The 17,394-nt window shown below is 40.1% G+C and overlaps 2 protein-coding genes across 4 annotated transcripts in view; both read left to right on the plus strand.

The window, feature by feature from the left end:
- The window catches only part of LOC138013456 (hemagglutinin/amebocyte aggregation factor-like), a 327,884-nt gene that overhangs the window by 278,393 nt on the left and 32,097 nt on the right, over nucleotides 1-17,394 (plus strand). The gene's annotated exons all lie outside the window — the stretch shown is intronic.
- On the plus strand, nucleotides 35-15,905 carry LOC138014627 (chitobiosyldiphosphodolichol beta-mannosyltransferase-like). 3 transcript variants are annotated; one of them, XM_068861750.1, is made up of 16 exons: nucleotides 35-149; nucleotides 241-374; nucleotides 1,327-1,407; nucleotides 2,233-2,339; nucleotides 3,509-3,660; nucleotides 4,094-4,183; nucleotides 4,719-4,785; nucleotides 6,146-6,195; nucleotides 6,344-6,465; nucleotides 7,700-7,738; nucleotides 8,473-8,535; nucleotides 8,615-8,725; nucleotides 9,431-9,492; nucleotides 11,285-11,337; nucleotides 11,472-11,547; nucleotides 11,918-15,905. In XM_068861750.1, the coding sequence occupies exons 2-16, from the start codon at nucleotides 311-313 to the stop codon at nucleotides 12,050-12,052; spliced, it is 1,272 nt and encodes a 423-aa protein (XP_068717851.1). In that variant the 5' UTR covers nucleotides 35-149; nucleotides 241-310; the 3' UTR covers nucleotides 12,053-15,905. The 3 variants fall into 3 exon arrangements, 2 of the variants coding, with proteins under 2 accessions (XP_068717851.1, XP_068717850.1); XM_068861749.1 differs by having other exon boundaries at nucleotides 43-374; XR_011125343.1 differs by lacking the exons at nucleotides 11,472-11,547; nucleotides 11,918-15,905 and adding an exon at nucleotides 9,848-10,011 and having other exon boundaries at nucleotides 40-374; nucleotides 11,285-11,313.

Consider the following 17,394-nt stretch of genomic DNA (forward strand, 5'->3'; position numbering starts at 1 on the left):
ATTCATTGGATAGATACTTTATATATGGTACCTTATATTGTACCGACATCGTTCCCTTTGACAAAAAATTTTCATCCTCCCTGTCCCCGGCACGAGACGAAAACGTCCCTGTTCTTTAAGACTTCTGCTTTCAGTTAATTTGACGTTAGGTAGCTGGAAATTTGAAAAACGATTGATGTATTTGATAGCATTCTTGATAGGACCTGTCGTTATATTGCTCCTTGTTTTGCACTGGCTAAGGGGAAGAAAGACCAACAGCAAACCGAGGATCTGTATCGTAGTTCTTGGAGATGTTGGCAGAAGTCCTCGCATGCAGTACCACGCACTTTCTTGTGCAAAGGCGGGCTATGATGTAGAGCTTGTAGGATTTGGAGGTATTTCATGGACAGAAAGAGGGAAAGTAATTGACCTAAAGCTTGTCTATCTAGGCTACTTATCTCACCATCTACTGAAAGCGCGCGAAAGCTGGGGGTTTGGGGGGGGGGGGGGGAGGGTTTGAAGGGAAATCCCCCTCTCTAGAAGCCTCCACGGAGGAGAGAACGAGTTTGTACACTCTCTACTGTTTGCTGCAGACGTGATGGTAGACAATGGGTGCAGTACATTCAGAGGGCGGCATAGATGCCAAGTCTCCAGCTTTCGGCTGGAGACTCCAGTTTTCAGACTCTATTTCCAGCTCTCCAGCCGAGCAAGCAAAATCTCCAGCTGAGCTTGGGTTAACAAATTTTGTAATACATATATCATATAAAATTATTGTTCTACAAACTTAAAACTGTTCATGATCTGAGAAATCGTGAAATCGACGAGAAATCAGCGGCAAATTGACAAGAAATCAAGAAATTCTAGACCCCGAACCCCTTTTCTTCTCACTGCTCGTGTTTGTTTACCCGAAGTGACCTGGGATCGACTTGTTTTTACGCATGTCTAGCGTGACATGTGACGCTCTCTCTCTCCAAGTGTTCGCTCGGATTAGGCGCTCCATTAAATCTCCAGCGAGCCTCTCCCTACAACTTGGCATCTATGGGGCGGTCAGTGTAAAACGGAGACTGCAGACTGCAGACCAGGGGTAAAATGCAGACTGAGGTTATAATGTAACTGTTGAAAAAGCCCAAACCCGTTATAAATGCTAACCTTAGGCCTTATTATTCCTAAAACAATATTTAGGCTTAACTGTTAGCATTTCTAATGAGTTTGGGCTTTTTCAACAGTTAAATTATAACCTCAGTCTGCATTTTACCTCTGGTCTGCAGTCTGCGTTTTACACTGACCGATTGAATTATTTTTTTTCTGGAATGGCGCCAATTTATTTTCTTATATTATTAAATGTAGGCTCCAGTCCAATCTGGGAACTCACAGACAATGAAAATGTGACCATAAGGATGTTATCAGAATTCCCAGAAACCTTGAAAGGTTAGCAGCTTTCCCTTGTTATGCGACAGGGCTATAGGCTGAGGCAAGTGCATCCACAGAGTACTAGGTAAATTGTATGTTGGAAAAATAATTATTATGGACCAGTGATATTGAACTTTGCATGGGTACTGAGCTAAAAAGAAATTGAGAAATGTTAATTTTGAAATTAGTAATAGATGATAATGGGTTAATTACTGTAAACATTGAAGTTAATATTTTTTTTTGCTTGAAATTTTTTCTCAAGTAAAAATAAAAATTAAACTGGTTTAAAAAATTTAAACCAAGGAAACAATTTCAGCCACAACTTGTATACATAGTCTAGTCTATAACGTAGGGCTACTTAGACTACAATTTTTATTATTTATTAATGTTCTATTGAGGTCTTAAAAGGGAGTATTCCACTCATGCATAGGTTTAATGGCCAGTTTACATGGTACGATTTGTTGGCCCGATTTATTGGCAGATGGCGTCGGAGCGCAAATCTTGTGTGTATTTTGACAGCCAATGAACGACCGATTCATGGGAATGAAAATCAGTCAGACTCATTGCAACAGATTTTTTGAAGTCGGGCCAACACTTAGAGAGAAACCGCCATGTCAATCAAAGGATATGCGAGGGGGTAATGTGCACAAATATTGAAAAAATAAAAGCGTTCAAAACGGTGGATACTAAAAGAACAACGGGGAGGTCTTTGGAGGAAAAATTACATGTTTTATGCAATTTACATGGAACGATCTATCGGCCCTACAAAACCGGCCGACAAATCGTACCGTGTAAACTGGCCTTAAGTCCACGGATATGACTTATTTCTCTCCTTTCTTTCAGGTCTGCCTAAATTGTTGTATTTCGTGACAAAAGCAATTTTCCAGTTCCTACAGCTCCTTTTCGTCCTTCTGCATTGTGGATCTCAATGTACACATTTTCTAGTTCAGGTAAAGAAATTTGACAGTATGATACCAGTTGCTAGGCAACATGCAACTGGCAAAAGGACAAGTGAACAATCAGAGTGAAAGTCCTGGGGAGGAATCGAACCTGTGACCGCCGTAACACTGGTCGGATTCTCTACCTATGGAACTACTAGAATTCCTAGGGAACTACCACTTCGGTCATAAATAAGTGTAACACTTCGCTGCAACAGCAAATAAAGTGCATCCAAGCTATTTATTAAACATACCCCTCATCCTCACTTCCTTCAATGTTGCATTTACCGTTTGGTTTTTGCAATTAAAACCCATAAACATCAACATTGAAGGGGAAGAGGGGGCAAATTCCTGTCTGTGTTACAACATTTGTGACCGAGACTGTAGGTCTTCCCGGGGGGGCACTCTCACATAAAGATGATGTGGGTGCTCCTCGAAAAATTTGAAAAGAACCCCTAAGAGGTATCAAGATCCTGTCTTGTGGGCGTGGCATGAAATTTTTTCCACCCCTAAGAGGTACCAAATTATGGGTTTTAATTAGACAAAATTGAAAATTAGTTAAATCATCAAATGCCTCCTGTCATAATTTTTTCGGCTCAACACCCTAAAAGGTACCACTAAAGCTGTCGCTGTAGACCTTTTGAGCCTGAACACCCCAAGAGGTACCAAAACCACTTTTTTAACCCCGAAAAGGTACACAATGAATGACGGGCTCCCTGTCCTTTTTATATGGGAGTCCTCCCCTCCCCCCCCTTCCCGGTAGGTCGTTTATGTAGGTCCTGAATGGACCATGTGTCCCACTGTCTGCTGGCTCTAAAAGTCAAGCACCTCAATTTTTTTTACAAATACATGAATGATGCAGATGAAATGTATCATATCTTCCCCATGGGCCCATTACACCTTTCCATCATTCATGTAAATTTGACAGTTTTCCATCAGGGTGATCTGTTTTTGACTGCACCCAGTGTGGGATGAAGTGGTGGAAATTTCTTCAGCGAAAAACGTTTCAGGGCTGGAAGGTACACCCAACTTATGAGTCCAGTTAAAAAGGTTAACCCTTTTGCCTTGCCCTTTGTACTATTAAAATTGCCTTGTGCTAAAACAGATTAAAAGCTATAACTAAGTGTCTTTCCTAGGAAGGAATTGTCACTAATATTGTTTACTTCTGCAATCATTACTAGAATCCTCCAGCGATCCCATCTCTCGCGGCAGTCTGGGTGGTGAGCATTTTATGCTGTAGCCATTTCATTATTGATTGGCACAATTATGGCTTTACAATTCTGGCTCTTGGAGTGAAAAACAGTGAGCATCTACTTGTCAGGATAGCAAAGTGGTAAGACTAGGCTGAAGGGCCAACCTCCCAGATTACAGATTATTGGGGATGTCTACGATTTATGGTTTTCGTTAGTTGGTAAAATCTGGGGTGGTTGGGAAACTCCGAAATCCCTGATTGTCTGGGATTTTCCCGACACATTAAAGCGAGGCATTAGTGAAAGTTGAACCTTTTGCTTGAACAAGGCTTTAACTAGTTTCCTTTCCCGCCCCGTGTGTCTGATTAACTTAGAGATATACGGTAATAAGCATCTTACTAACCTTATTTTCTTGGTCGGTAAAATTGCGGATCCTCATTTTTCCTGTTGATTTATGGCCTGCATGTTTCGTGCTTGGGCCTTAAATCAATGGGAAAAAACTCGGTCCAAAATTTCAGAGTATGGAGCTCAAACTTAGTTAGTAAGAGGTATTTATTCTATCAACATTGTTTGTAGGTATGAGTTCTTTTTTGGAAGCATGTCCTCCAGCAATTTGTGTGTCACTCAGGCAATGCAGAAGGATTTGTGGGAACAATGGGGAATCAGGTTAGAGTACAGTACATAATATTGTATCATCACCAGTTAAGTGTTTTAGGTTAGAGATGGTGGCGGGGTCAGAACAGATTGACAGACTTAACAATATTTATGGAGATTCCCGGTTCGTAAACCCCTTTTTAATTCCCTGAGCTACCATTCATCTTAAACTGACCTAAAATCGGTTCACTTGGGTGCACTTGTGTCACTTAAATGTTCCTTCCAAATCACACAGGCTACTGGTGTGTACATTGTAGAAAAATCGAAAAGGGTAATAAAGAGACTGAACTGTATGCAGGTTTATTTGGCGGATTCCTTCAATGAGAACAACTTGATTCGCAAAAACAAAACAGAAACAGAACATTTTCAGATGTTCTCAAGCACATGCTCTCAAAAAATACAACAAAAGTGCATACATGCAGAATGTTACTTTATGTGTAAACATACAGCAAATTGCTATACATACGTTTTGTCAAACATTTTAAAAGTGAGGAGAGTTCTAAAAGGATTTGTAATTAAGGATACCGTTGTGACATTTCGGTTTTAGGGCAATTACTCTGTATGACAGACCCCCAGTGAGATTTCATGCTATGGATCCGTCAGTTCAACATAAGGTGAGGTTAACACGTTTCTCAAAGCCTCAATTTACAGGGAAATAGCTATACTATCAACAAACATATGATAGGGTAGCTGATCAGAAATCTATTTGGCATGAAGATTGTCAACATCTGAGGACTTGCATAAAGTAACGGCTCTGCAAATATAAAATTGTCTGATTTGCTGAGGGAAAATATAATGCATTCGTATTTCCCGTATCGTAAAAACATACACTAGATTTTGCCAAAGAGTCTTAATTGAAGACATGTTTCGACAGAACTATCGGCAGTTACAGTGTGAGAGTGAATTTGAATAGTACGTGCAATATACTGAATACATTTTTAAACAACAGATGATACATGGAATGAAATACATAAAATGAATAGACATATTAGCGGACAACCAAACATGTTCAGAAAAACGAAGAAACACAAACTTAAAAATAAAGAGACAAATCAACAGGTTGTTGATTTACACGGGCGTGTCCCAATTAACGTGTCATGCTTCCTTGATTTTAATTTGGAATTTAGTGGCAGAATTGTTCTGCAGGCTGAGTCGTCACCATCTTAGGGCCGATTTACACGGTACGACTTTGTCGCATGCGACAACGGCTTACGACAAGCCCACGACATGATTTACGATTGTTGTGTACGTCGTAGCATTTTATAACATGTTTTAAAACGCTGCGACAATCGTAAGTCATGTCGTAGGCCTGTCGTGAGCTTGGCGCATGCGACAAAATCGTATCGTGTAAATCGGCCCTTAGAGTCCTCTCGTCTTCTTAATTAACATTAATTATCTCACTGTTTTAAGTAGGTATATACCGTACTAAAACAACTATTCCGCTGGGTGTCGGTGGCTAGTGGTGGATATCCACCACTAGCCACCTCCACTTCGGTGAAGTTGTTAAATCATCCTCAGGATCCCTAGTTGTAAAAAGCTCAGCCACTGAATTAGAGACTCTCCCACATTCAAATGATATGGAAATACTTGGAACAAATCGTTTTATTCCCAAAGGATTTGAATTGGGTACAACATTGAGTTCTAAAGCCGAATTGGTCTATTGAAAACCGCTCTAAACAGAGTGAAATCTGTAAGTGTTACTCTCAGGAGAGAAAGGATTAAGGGCGGACATTGATGTTTTTAGACTACCAGCTAACACCTTACATTAACCCATTCATTTTCTGAAGCGAATAATAACAATAATCGTAATAATCGTCTGGCGTCGGACAGTAAAATCTGTGAAGTCTCACTCTCAGGACTAAAGGGGACATAGCTTTTGAGTGGGTCTAGATGTTGTTAACCCATTTATCCATGAAGCGGCGTAGGACTGAAAGGGTTTAGTTGAGTGAGGCTTGCGCTTTCATTTTATTTCAGTTGTTTCAAAAACTCTCCGAAAGATATGAGGTTTTCAACGCATCAGAAAGGTAACAAAACACCGTGCTTATGAGTCACGAGCTCAGTAAACTAACTTACACGTAACATGTGTGATCGAATGCCCTTACCAGTGTAGGACATGTTGTGGTAAACTTTACAGTTTTGACTGACGTATGTTGTATTGTTCCCCACTGTAAGCTCTTTAGAATGTGTGGAAAACGTTGAATCCATGACAGCATTTACAATCCAACTCAGGGATGGACGAATCCTTTATAGACGAGAAAGATCAGCTCTTTTAGTCAGCAGCACGAGCTGGACAGGTACCTCAAACCTTACATGTGTATAAATTTTCACAAGGTTTCTCTTTTCGATTGATTGATTTTTCTTCATGTTTGTGTCAATTGGGGTGATGTAGCAGCTCTCGTAACGTATAATGTGATTGGCTTACTACCCATGCAAGCCAAAAACAAAACACTAAAGAATTGAAACAATGACTTTAGAGTTGAAAACAATAAAAGCTGCTTACAATACCAAACAATAGCAGGTTTCGAGAGCTGCTACACTACTGGTTAATTGGCATGCTTTGAATGTAGCACGGCTGAGGTTAGAAATTTTCCTGAGCACCAGACGCTCGAGGTTTATAAGTTGTTTGTTATGTTGCTTTATATAGATAATATGAGCGCTTTTGCTTTTGAAACCGCACAAGCCTGAAGGACTAACGCGTATTTCGCGTATTATGTATTATATTATTGACAAATGATTTTAATTGCGTCGACATTTTCAAGAATCAACGTCTAAACAAACGTAAATGAACATTTGCTGAAGAGTGCCAGTTAGGCGTTGGAATTATCCATTAGTGTAGCAGCTCTCATTGCCTTCCTTCCCATTGTTTGGTATTGTAAGCAGCCTCTATTGTTTTGAAGTCCGTCATTGTTTCAATTGCAATTGTTTAGTAGATCTTGTTTTTGTCTAAAGTACCAAGCCAATCGCATTATACGTTACGGGAGCTGCTCCAAAGCCCGAATTATCTTCTGTGTTGCATTCTAATTTGCATAATTAGTAATCGGCCAGTGGGTCATCTGGGTGTCATTGTAGAATAATTTTCTAGCACCTAGCCAATTAGAGCGCGGGTTGTATTGGCAACGAGCACTAGACATATTAATTAATGAAATTATTTCTCGTGCATTTGGAGTAAATATGCATTGTAACAGATTTCAAAGACTACAAATTGCCCTCGCCCTCTCTATATTATATACGGGTTGGTGCAATTTTGTTGGTCTTTGGGAAAAAAAAAATACTCACTCGACTAACAAAATTGTGTGGCCGTTCAGAGGAAGTAACAAAACCAGTTGAAAGGAAGCAAACGTGCAGCTGACTATTTTCAAAGAGGGCAGCTTTTCATTAAATCCAATTGTTGGTTAACCACTAGGTAAACCAAGCCAGTTTGTACAGGTAATCACATGATTTCACTAAAAACAACACATGTATCAATTCTGCGGCATACGTGTATGTGGGTAACAATGCCATGTATTGGTGTGTTCTTTTTTAACACAGAAGATGAAGACTTCTCTATTCTACTTGAAGCTTTAGAGGGTAAGAGATCAAATCGTTTCCGTTTTAAGTCCATTAAAGGACAGAAAAACAAATTACCACTGCCTTTTGAAGTTGTGAAAAACATTTTCTACGGGTTCGGTAGATTCCGGTAGATTCCTGACAATTTGAGGCTTCTTTCAAATGCGAAACATGTTCTGTTTTCAAGGGAAATTCAAAATTTGCATCCAGTGTCGTGTTGGGCCTTCTGTTTACGAACACAAAAGCTTCAAGGGGAAGTGCCTTTTTGGAAACACATTTTCGATACACAAAATCAAGGCAAAGCACAAGATAGTAGTTTACCATGAACAATACATGTTGTTCTCCAACGAAAATCAAGAATTTTCGTCGGGAGCAATGTTGGCGCAGTGGTGAGAGCACTTGTCTTCCACCAATGTGTCTCGGAACCATGTTGGTTGAGTTTGTTGGTTCTCTGCGAGGTATTTCTCCAGGTATTCTAGTTTTCCCTTCTCATCAAAACGGCCCTGGGAATATTCGCTTTGACCTGCTGTAATTTGATTTGCCTATATAACAGTCTCTTCTAATTGGGGACACCGCTGTACAGAAGTCAAATCAAATCAACTCATGTCAAATCGTAGGTTGTGTTTTTTAGGGGAGGGGAAAACGGGAGTACCCAGAGAAAACCTCTCGGAGCAAAGTAAAGAACAAATAAATACTACGTTTGCAAGGGAAACACACTAAATATTAACTTTAGAATGAATTGTCTTTGATTGCAGTTTATGAGAAATTCATATGTCAGGATGAAGAAACCCTTCCTTCGTTAGTTTGTGCCATAACTGGTGAGTTCCTTTTGATCTCCTCTCACCAAATGAACTTTGCCATGGTTTTCAACTCAACTCCTGCTGTACTCTTTCTCAGGCAAGGGTCCGCTAAAAGAGTACTACCAAGCAATCATTAACAAAAAGAACTTCAAACATGTCAGAATATGCACTCCATGGCTGGAACCCGAAGATTACCCAAGACTGCTCGGTAAGTGATTTACATATGCAAACAAAGCGCCGGTGTGATGTTTAGGTTTGTTTTCTTAACGTTTATCTTCATAATTTACATCTGGAATATAACGTAGATTTAAATCACGGTAAACATACAAAGCTACGGTACGATATCGATGCAGTACAGGCTTTGGGACGGTCAGTTCCTGTACTCTCTGAGCTGGCGGTTCTTTTTGGAGCTCGAGAGATTTCGAGCGGCGCAAGAAGGCTGGGGTAAGGGAAAACCGCTCGAGTTCTCTTGCGTTCCGCATTCAGTTAACAGAACCTCCAGCTACGCAGGCTAGGGAACCAATGGATAAGGTCTCGAAAGTTCTTGCAAGGGTGCTTGCATATCTTAGGAATAACTTGGTGACGCCTTCAGCATCATCATGCTATCATGTTATTGGCAACTAGTTTAAATGATATAATGCAAGGAGACCTTCTTTGCTTATTCGAAACATCTTACGTCTGTACAACCTAAAGCTCATTATTGGAGCATCTATATCGCTTGACTTTACCCGGAACTCCGGTTTTAAATAATGCGGTAGCACAGTCTCCGCTTTGTTGGCTTTCCCAGGTTTTCATTTTGATCACGTGCTTCAACTGCGTTCGTAACACATTTTAAGGGGAAAGATTTGGTCCTTTAACGTTGGAGTATGTCAGTTACGGCATGAAATATAGTGCTGCCGTACGTTACTTTCAGGTTCTGCCGACCTTGGCGTGTGTCTTCATAAATCATCCTCAGGACTCGATCTGCCCATGAAGGTCAGTCTGCATCAGTTACCGCATGCAATCTTACACACCAATGTTGTATCACGGAGCTCACTTTTCCCCCTTCCCTCCTCCAATGTTGATTCTCCATGACTCTCTATGCATTTTCGAGCTAGAACCTGAATTACCATCTATTCTGTTACGACTATTTATAACCGGAATTGTGGCCTCTCAGCCCTTATTTCATCCGAGGTAGCTGTGATGGGTCAATAAAGCAGGCTCGCTTGACTTCACGATGTGCCCTCCTGTTTTATTGATTTGCCATGAAATCCAATTCATATCTTACTATAACCTTGTCACCGACGGTTTTCGGGCTGCAGTGTAATTTACGGCTCTTTGCTTTTTCCAGTTCAACGTTTGGCCCGAAAGCGAAATTGCATCAATTGACCAGGAAAAAAACTGACACGAGCCGTACCTTTCAGCATGGCCCTTGAACTCAGTTTGTAGGAGATATTTCTTCACGGGCAGTGCTGATGTAGGGTATATTAGTGCACAAGAAGATATATAAAGAAGGTTTGACCAACGATTTTTGGTTGGTATTATTGGGATGATATTCCTATCTCTATACATTAAGAGTCAGTTAAACTATTTTTAAAGCGCACTCCGTTTTTAGTTAACACCCCTTTTCCACAATTTTTGTAATTTCCAGTGCACTGTTCTAACAACCCTATTTTTTTTAGTCGAAATGTGAAGTAAAATAAATAAAACGCTACGCTACGGTTCCAACTTAACGAAAAATGTAAAGAGTTACGAATAACCTTCGCAAAACTTCGTGATGATCTGCCTCCTTTACTAGTTAACGGTCAGTTTTTATATCACATGTGTAAGGTCTGTATGTGATTATGCCATACCAGTTTTTCACTCTTCACTTCCTGAGTACTTGATTAAAGACTTAAAGCGAGTGCAAAAGAGGGTCTTAGCAATAATTTGTCCAAATCAAACTTACTGAGACGATCCTAAAATTTAGACTAATTAGAGCAGCATCGCCATCATCTAAGCCAGTCAATCTTTAACTCAATAGAAGGGGACATCTCTCATCGTTTACACAAGCTATTACCACCTTTGCATAAGTCTAAGTATAATCTAAGACGTTCTCGAACTTATGATGGTAGTTTTAAAAACAATAGAGCCAAACGCAGCTTTTTCAATTTTTATTGTAGATAGTTGTCTATTAGTATATACTCTTGCATTTAATGTATAACGCAATTCAGCCCTTTGGCTGCAATGTTTTACTCAAATAAACTATTCACTAAACTAAACTATTCACTACGAACTCATAAGCACTACAATCTTGGGCTTTCTGAAACTCGTTTAGAAAATACCACATGTACGGACACAAGACATCAACGAGAACGTCTCTTCAATCGCAAAGTCGACAAAGTCGACATCTTTTCTTCCAAAGACTCACCCCCCCCCCCCCCTCCCCCCATCCAATGTTCTCTATTTAAGTCTTCAGGTTATTTGCCCGTGCACGAGTGGTCTACTAATTGGGGAGACTACAAATCAACGTAGATCAGAACCAGTCAAATGTAATGATATTTTTTATTAGAGGGGAAAAGCAGAGAACCCGGGGGAAAACTTCTTGGATCAGAGTCAACCCACTTGTGGCCTGGAGTCCGGGAATCGATCCTGGGCGGACACATTGGTAGAAGGGGAATGCTCTTACCATTGCACCAACCCAAAAATAAAAGACAATTAAGTTGTAAAAAAGTGAGGTGATATCACTATTTGACACTGTGCAATAAAGATGCTTTGTAACATTTAAGTGAAACTTTCTTTTTGTTAGGTTGTTGACATGTTTGGCTGTGGCCTTCCAGTGTGCGCAATACACTTTAAATGGTGAGGATTACATCAGTATCAAGTAATTTTTCCCTTGGAGTATGTCCTTAATCAGTGAATGCCTTATGCAGCAATCCGAAATAGACTTTCCGCACAAATTGATTGAAACGATACTTTTTGCTTCCCTGTTTTAGTTTACACGAGTTGGTAAAACATGAAGAAAACGGTTTGATATTCCATGATAGCAGAGAACTGGCCCAACAACTCAAGGTATAATTTGTGCAAAAGGCGTGTGTGCCCGGTTACCTGGCCTTTCAATGGCAACGAGGCCGGAGAAACCTCGTTCCCAGGGTCTCCATCGACAAAGAGACGCTGGGAACGAGGTTGAGGTCGAAGCAGTCACGTTTTGAGCTGTCTACCTAAATGAAACAGCCATTGTCGCCCACGACAGGCTGCTATGATGATGATGATAACATTTAATATAATTTCTACCATCTTGAACAACACTTTAAGCTCAAAAAGAGTACAACGCTTCTTGAAGCCGTTTGACGGGCTTGGACATAAAATTCATTTAATTATTGTTATCATAAGTCTTGGAATGTTTTTTTGATCCATGTTGGTTTCGTTCCTTACTTTGTAGAAACTACTCAAAGGGTTTCCTTTGAGCAAACCGTTACTCACGAGCTTCAGAGAAAACTTGGCAAGTTTTCAAAGGACGAGATGGGATGCAAGTTGGAACAAGGTTGTCCTTCCTTTGCTCAAAGAGAGATGTTGAGCTTTCAACGAAAGACGTTCGTGAACAGCGCAAGGATCAAGACGTATTAATTTCAAAGTCATAAAATTATAGGTTTTCACGAGGTCGGGTCCCCGAGCCATTTCTCACCTATGCCTAAGATATTTTTGTGCATTAAAGGAAGACATCAACTATATCCAACCACTTAATGTGGTGAATTCTGACCACCTTAAAAAACACAAAAGTGGACTTATTATCGATACAAAAGACAAAATCTGCACTGATTCGGATAAAATAACAGTTGTAAATTCATCAACGATTGAATCGAAATAGAATAGTCTCTAAAAGCATAGCATGTATTAAAAAATGCCTATTTCCTCAACACACTCTTCCACTTGATTTATTCTCCGAAATCGTCTTAGACCTTATGATTGAAATTTCACTTTTTCATTGGCTTGATCAATAACCGAGCAATGAAGGGGAATGGGTTCTATACCGGGTTGACGTCACAAATTAATTTGCATCTTTGTTTTCAAAGAACTATATCAATGCAAAGCAGTCTGACATCAACCAGTTATTGAACCCATCCCACTTCATTGTTCGCTCATGCATCAAAATATGACCACTTTTCCCGTCTTTCAAAGCAAATAAAAAAGTGAATTTTCAATCCAATGGTTCTTATAAACTACACGATGTAATCGGGACGATTTCGGAGAATAAATAAAGTGGAAAAGTATGTTGAGGTGAAAGGCGCTTTAAATATAAAGCAATAATTTAAGCCTGGCATCGGCAGAAAATAACAAAACGTAACTTAAGAGGTCACGTTTTACTGAATTAAGGTAAAAAAGTGATGGCCTTAACTTACATTTAGCTTATTTTAAAGCATAAGCATCCAGCGACAGACATTTCGCTGGGAAATTGTGAACGAATGATCACCAGCATCCACTAGTATAATCACAACCATTACAATTTTCTCAAATTTGATTGGTGCATTAACTACTTTATTTTTCACTGTTTTACCCCTATTGTGCAGGGTTGTAATCGGACAGTTGGCTGTAATCAGACACCTGTAATCAGACAGGTACATCAGGCGATCATATTCAGTGCACTCAACTTAAGGTGATTCCTTAGTATTGCACTGCGCATCCTGTTCTGCGCATAACAGTGTAGGCCACGTTCGTATTCAGGCATGGCTAAGAGGCTTTAGGGTCAAATTTCACGGCTCAGTTCTGTTTTCTTTGTCTCACCAGTCTCAACGGATATTTCTAAACAAAACAATGTTTAAATTTAACCATAAAGACTCGTAGCCATGTGTGAATATTGATATATCGGACGTGGCCAAAAACATTTCAAAATGCCGACCTTTCGTGCGGGAAAGCTTGCAAGAAAGAAGAATGGCCGTTTTCAGAGCACAGCAGTAAAGAGCAAAACGAGAAACTCTTTTAGACTCTTGTAAACCAAAAAGTCGAGTGAGAGCCTCGATGATGCTTAAGTGTCATTTCAGTCCGAGAGTGAAAGTGAAACCTCGCTGTTGGGGAGACGTGTTGTTCGAGGGGTCGAGCTTGGTTTCCTTCCTCTGTTCTCCTAAACGAGGTTGGTGACCTATCTTTTTTTTGGCATAATTTCATTCTCTTACTCCTCCTCTTTACGCAGTAAAAAAAAAAAAATAAAAATTTACGTCAGAAAAAAAAGTTACAGGGAAAAAAGTATTCTTAGACATCACTCGTGGACACAAGAATTGTCTCCTCGAGATCACGCACCCGAGGAATTTTTGTAGTCAGTGCCTTTTCAAGACGTGTGCCTGTGCCATAAAACAAACATTTCGTTATTCCTTTTGAACAACACAATACACCTGTTTTGTTATTTCAAGAATTACGTCAAAGCTGTGCTTTTTGTTCCTGCAAAACGTAGCGTGAACCCATGGAACAAACTTGTCCTTCATAGATGAAGTCGCAATGATTCAATGAGTAACTTGAGTAGTAAGTCAATATCTCGCAAACGAGGCTGGTGACCTATTTTTTTAATTGCACATTTCCAGTCACCTCAAAAACATTAATAATACATGAGCCTAACAGCCTATCAAAACACCGATAAAACGTCACGTGTATGAGCTTTATGTAATATTTCAAAAACGAGTGCGAGTGTTTTACCGAGGTTTCCAAACACGAGAAAACTGATGTTTTCGAATGTTTGGAAACCTCGGTAAAACACGAAGCACGAGTTTTTGAAATAGCTTCTCAATCAGCGCCTAATTGCAAACAAAAGAAAACAAAAGAAAGCAAAAATCACATAAGCATGTGATTTTTGCTTTCTTTTGTTTAATCAGGGCACAGTTTGTGATGATAATGTCCGTGTTTTTCAAGTAGCCACAATTTGCATTCAGTGGCGTCCAGCTAGTTTCGAAACATGGACGGGTTAGCTGAAGATGAATTTTGCCGGTTTCGACCGCCCAAAAGTGTGCAAGAAGAAAATTCTTTGCTTGTACAGTCCAAGCCTAAAAGTACATGGTACAAAGACAAGTGGGCCGTTTTGTTGAAGTTGTAAATTGCTTTTTCTAATTGATTTCCAAACACGCTGTTTTTTACCGCGGTATTAAGGTGCATCCATGTGACCTAAATGCGGACACGCAATTGGTTTATCACTTGATGAATTATTAATGAGTTTGAAAAATCCTGATAAAACACTCATCGTTAGTATTCTTTATATAAAGAATACTAATAAGGCATCGCTTGTTTTTTCTTGTATGCTAATATTCACCTTTCACAATTTGAACCATTGTTTTGAGTCCAGAGGGACACGCTCTTTGTGGAATGTTTTTTAAGCCGTTCAAAAAACTCGCAGCACGTGTTTTATCGGGTCTAAAAACACTCGGCGACGCCTCGTGTTTTTAAACCCCGATAAAACACTGCTGCTCGTTTTTTAAACATTGCATAATGTAGGGAACAATTGAGAAAAGGAATCACCTTAACCCACCAATCACAGAATTTAGCACAATCACCATAGCGACAACCAGTTAACCTACCAAACTGGGGATTTTCAAAATGGACGAATATGTTACATTAGACAGTGAGAAAGGAATGCATTTGTTTTCTCGGAAATTGTAATGGTTATGCATTATGAGTAATTGGTACTCGTGTCTAAACAAATCGGACTCCCGCTACGCGGTCGTCCGATTTTGTTAATCACTCGTATGATTACAGACCGAATTGGACTCCACTCTGTCCCTATTGCCAAAATCGGAAGTGAGTGATAATGAAGTCATCAAACTGGATCAAGAGTTTTTGCTTTCACGCATCGTTTTACAAGGGCTAAAAGAAGGACATCATCCTTGCGTCTTCCTAAAGCGTCTTCCTAAAGCGTCTTCCTAAAGCGTGTTCAGTGTTAAGTAATAAAGGACGTTTGCCGTGTTTCCATAGCCTCCTCTGAACACGAGTCTCCTAACTCCCCCGAGTGTTTAGATGAAGCTATGGAAACACGGAAAAAGCCCTATGCTCTGTTGCTTTTATAAAATATTTCTCAAAGATAATTCGACAAATGAAGGAAAGGTTGGTTTTTTCACTTCTTGATTGAAACAGATTTTCTTGATACACGCTCATATTTCCTACCAGCCAATCAAAACGCGCGTCTGACAACACATAACCAATCAAAATTCGTGTGATGTCATAGCCGTGTTTCCACACTCATCTAAACACGGCTATTGACCAATGAGAGTGCGCGTACTATCACCCATGGACTCTTGTTTTATCCTATAACTATTGCTATCGTGAGACTCGGTGAAGGCTACAAGAACTAAATGATATTTTAAACACCTGCTCATGTGAATTCGTTATTTTTACCAGTCTCGTAACACAGTAATTGGGGAGTTATTTGCATTAAAGGAATAGATATCTAGAAACTTGAACTGTTTTTATGTAAAGAACCCCCCCAAACTCATTAGTTAAATAGTTCATGTCAATGAATGCACGTGGCCGTGTGGATGAGCGGGCCATAAATTTCAGCATGCACTTTGGCGTAAAAAGGTCAAGGCCCTGTGGCTCTCAAAATTCAACACTCGGGATGGGGGGTGGCGGTGAAGACACAAGAGTAAACTGATACACAGTGAAGAAAGCAATAGCAATAATTTGAATTGCACATCTGTATTTCTCTTCATGCACTGAGTAACAACAACGAATGCATTTCTTTTCAGTAGATATTGCATCTGTGATAAAATGGAGGTGGACCTTACCTAGCCTGCTTGCAGGCTACATTTACCAAGCTTGTTGGCTCGTTCTTGAGACAACTGAAACTGCTTGTAACTGACAAGTATCTGGAACAGTTTATCATCGACCGCGACTAGAAAATGTAAACCAGTGATGTATCAGCTCTCGTAACGTATGATGTGATTTGCTCGCTGCCCTAGCCAACACTAAACATTTGAAACAGTGACTTATACTTAAAGATAATAGAAGCTGCTTACAATACCACATCCTCGGAAACCCAGGGGCAGATCGCAGAGGTAAGGGGAAGTCTAAACGGGCAAAAGAAAATGACGACAAAGAAAAGCATAGTAGTAGCCCTATTATGCTTTTCTTTGTCGCCATTTTCTTTTGCCCGTTTAGACTTCCCCTTGCCTCCGCGATCTGCCCCTGGGTCTCCGAGGATGACAATACCAAACAATAGCAGGTTACGAGAGCTGCTACACTACCATATAAACGAATTCTTTCGTCAACTCAAGACTGTTAACATGACTTGACAATGACATCACAAGGGCCATCCAGACACGCATACGAGTATATGCGTTCAGAACATTCACAAAGACACAATCATCGACGACAAGACAAAAAAAACTTCTTGTACAATCTTACTCCAAACCAGAACGATTTTACACCTTACCTAAAATTCACACAGGGCAAATCCAGGACGACCCATGTCTCCAGCCAGCCGCATTTCTCTGTTGTCTGCTATCTCTGGCCTATCGTTCAAAACACGCCTTATTTCATCAAAAACGCCACACATTTCCTAAACAACGAACTTGGACGCTTATCCCGTAACGCCATCCTTGTCACGCTTGACGTTTCCTCGCTTTATACTAACATCCCACACAATGAGGGTATCAACGTTCGTCGCTGATTTCTTAATACTCGCGACCGGTCCACACCCACATCATGTACGCACGGAACTCTTTGCGATCTCATCAGGATGATTCTTACCAGGAACATTTTCAACTTCAATAACAATTTCTACCTCCAAACAGATGGTAAAGCTATGGGTACACACATGGCGACCTCATACGCATATCTTTTTCTTGCCAAATTTGAGACCGACACCCTCAAGCATGCGCCTCCCCATCCCCACATATGGTGGCGTTACATCAATGATATCTTCATGATATGGACCCACTTCAT

This window comes from Montipora capricornis, chromosome 8 (genome assembly GCF_036669925.1).
Source record: "Montipora capricornis isolate CH-2021 chromosome 8, ASM3666992v2, whole genome shotgun sequence".
Lineage (NCBI taxonomy): Eukaryota > Metazoa > Cnidaria > Anthozoa > Scleractinia > Acroporidae > Montipora > Montipora capricornis.

What these genes read in the sequence shown, in the direction of transcription:
- LOC138014627 (XM_068861749.1), top strand. Translation starts at nt 176, where the DNA reads ATGTATTTGATAGCATTCTTGATAGGACCTGTCGTTATATTGCTCCTT. An exon ending in GTACACATTTTCTAGTTCAG is followed by an intron (nt 2,340 to 3,508) that starts GTAAAGAAATTT and finishes AATCATTACTAG; the next exon opens with AATCCTCCAGCGATCCCATC. An exon ending in ATCCGTCAGTTCAACATAAG is followed by an intron (nt 4,786 to 6,145) that starts GTGAGGTTAACA and finishes ATTTTATTTCAG; the next exon opens with TTGTTTCAAAAACTCTCCGA.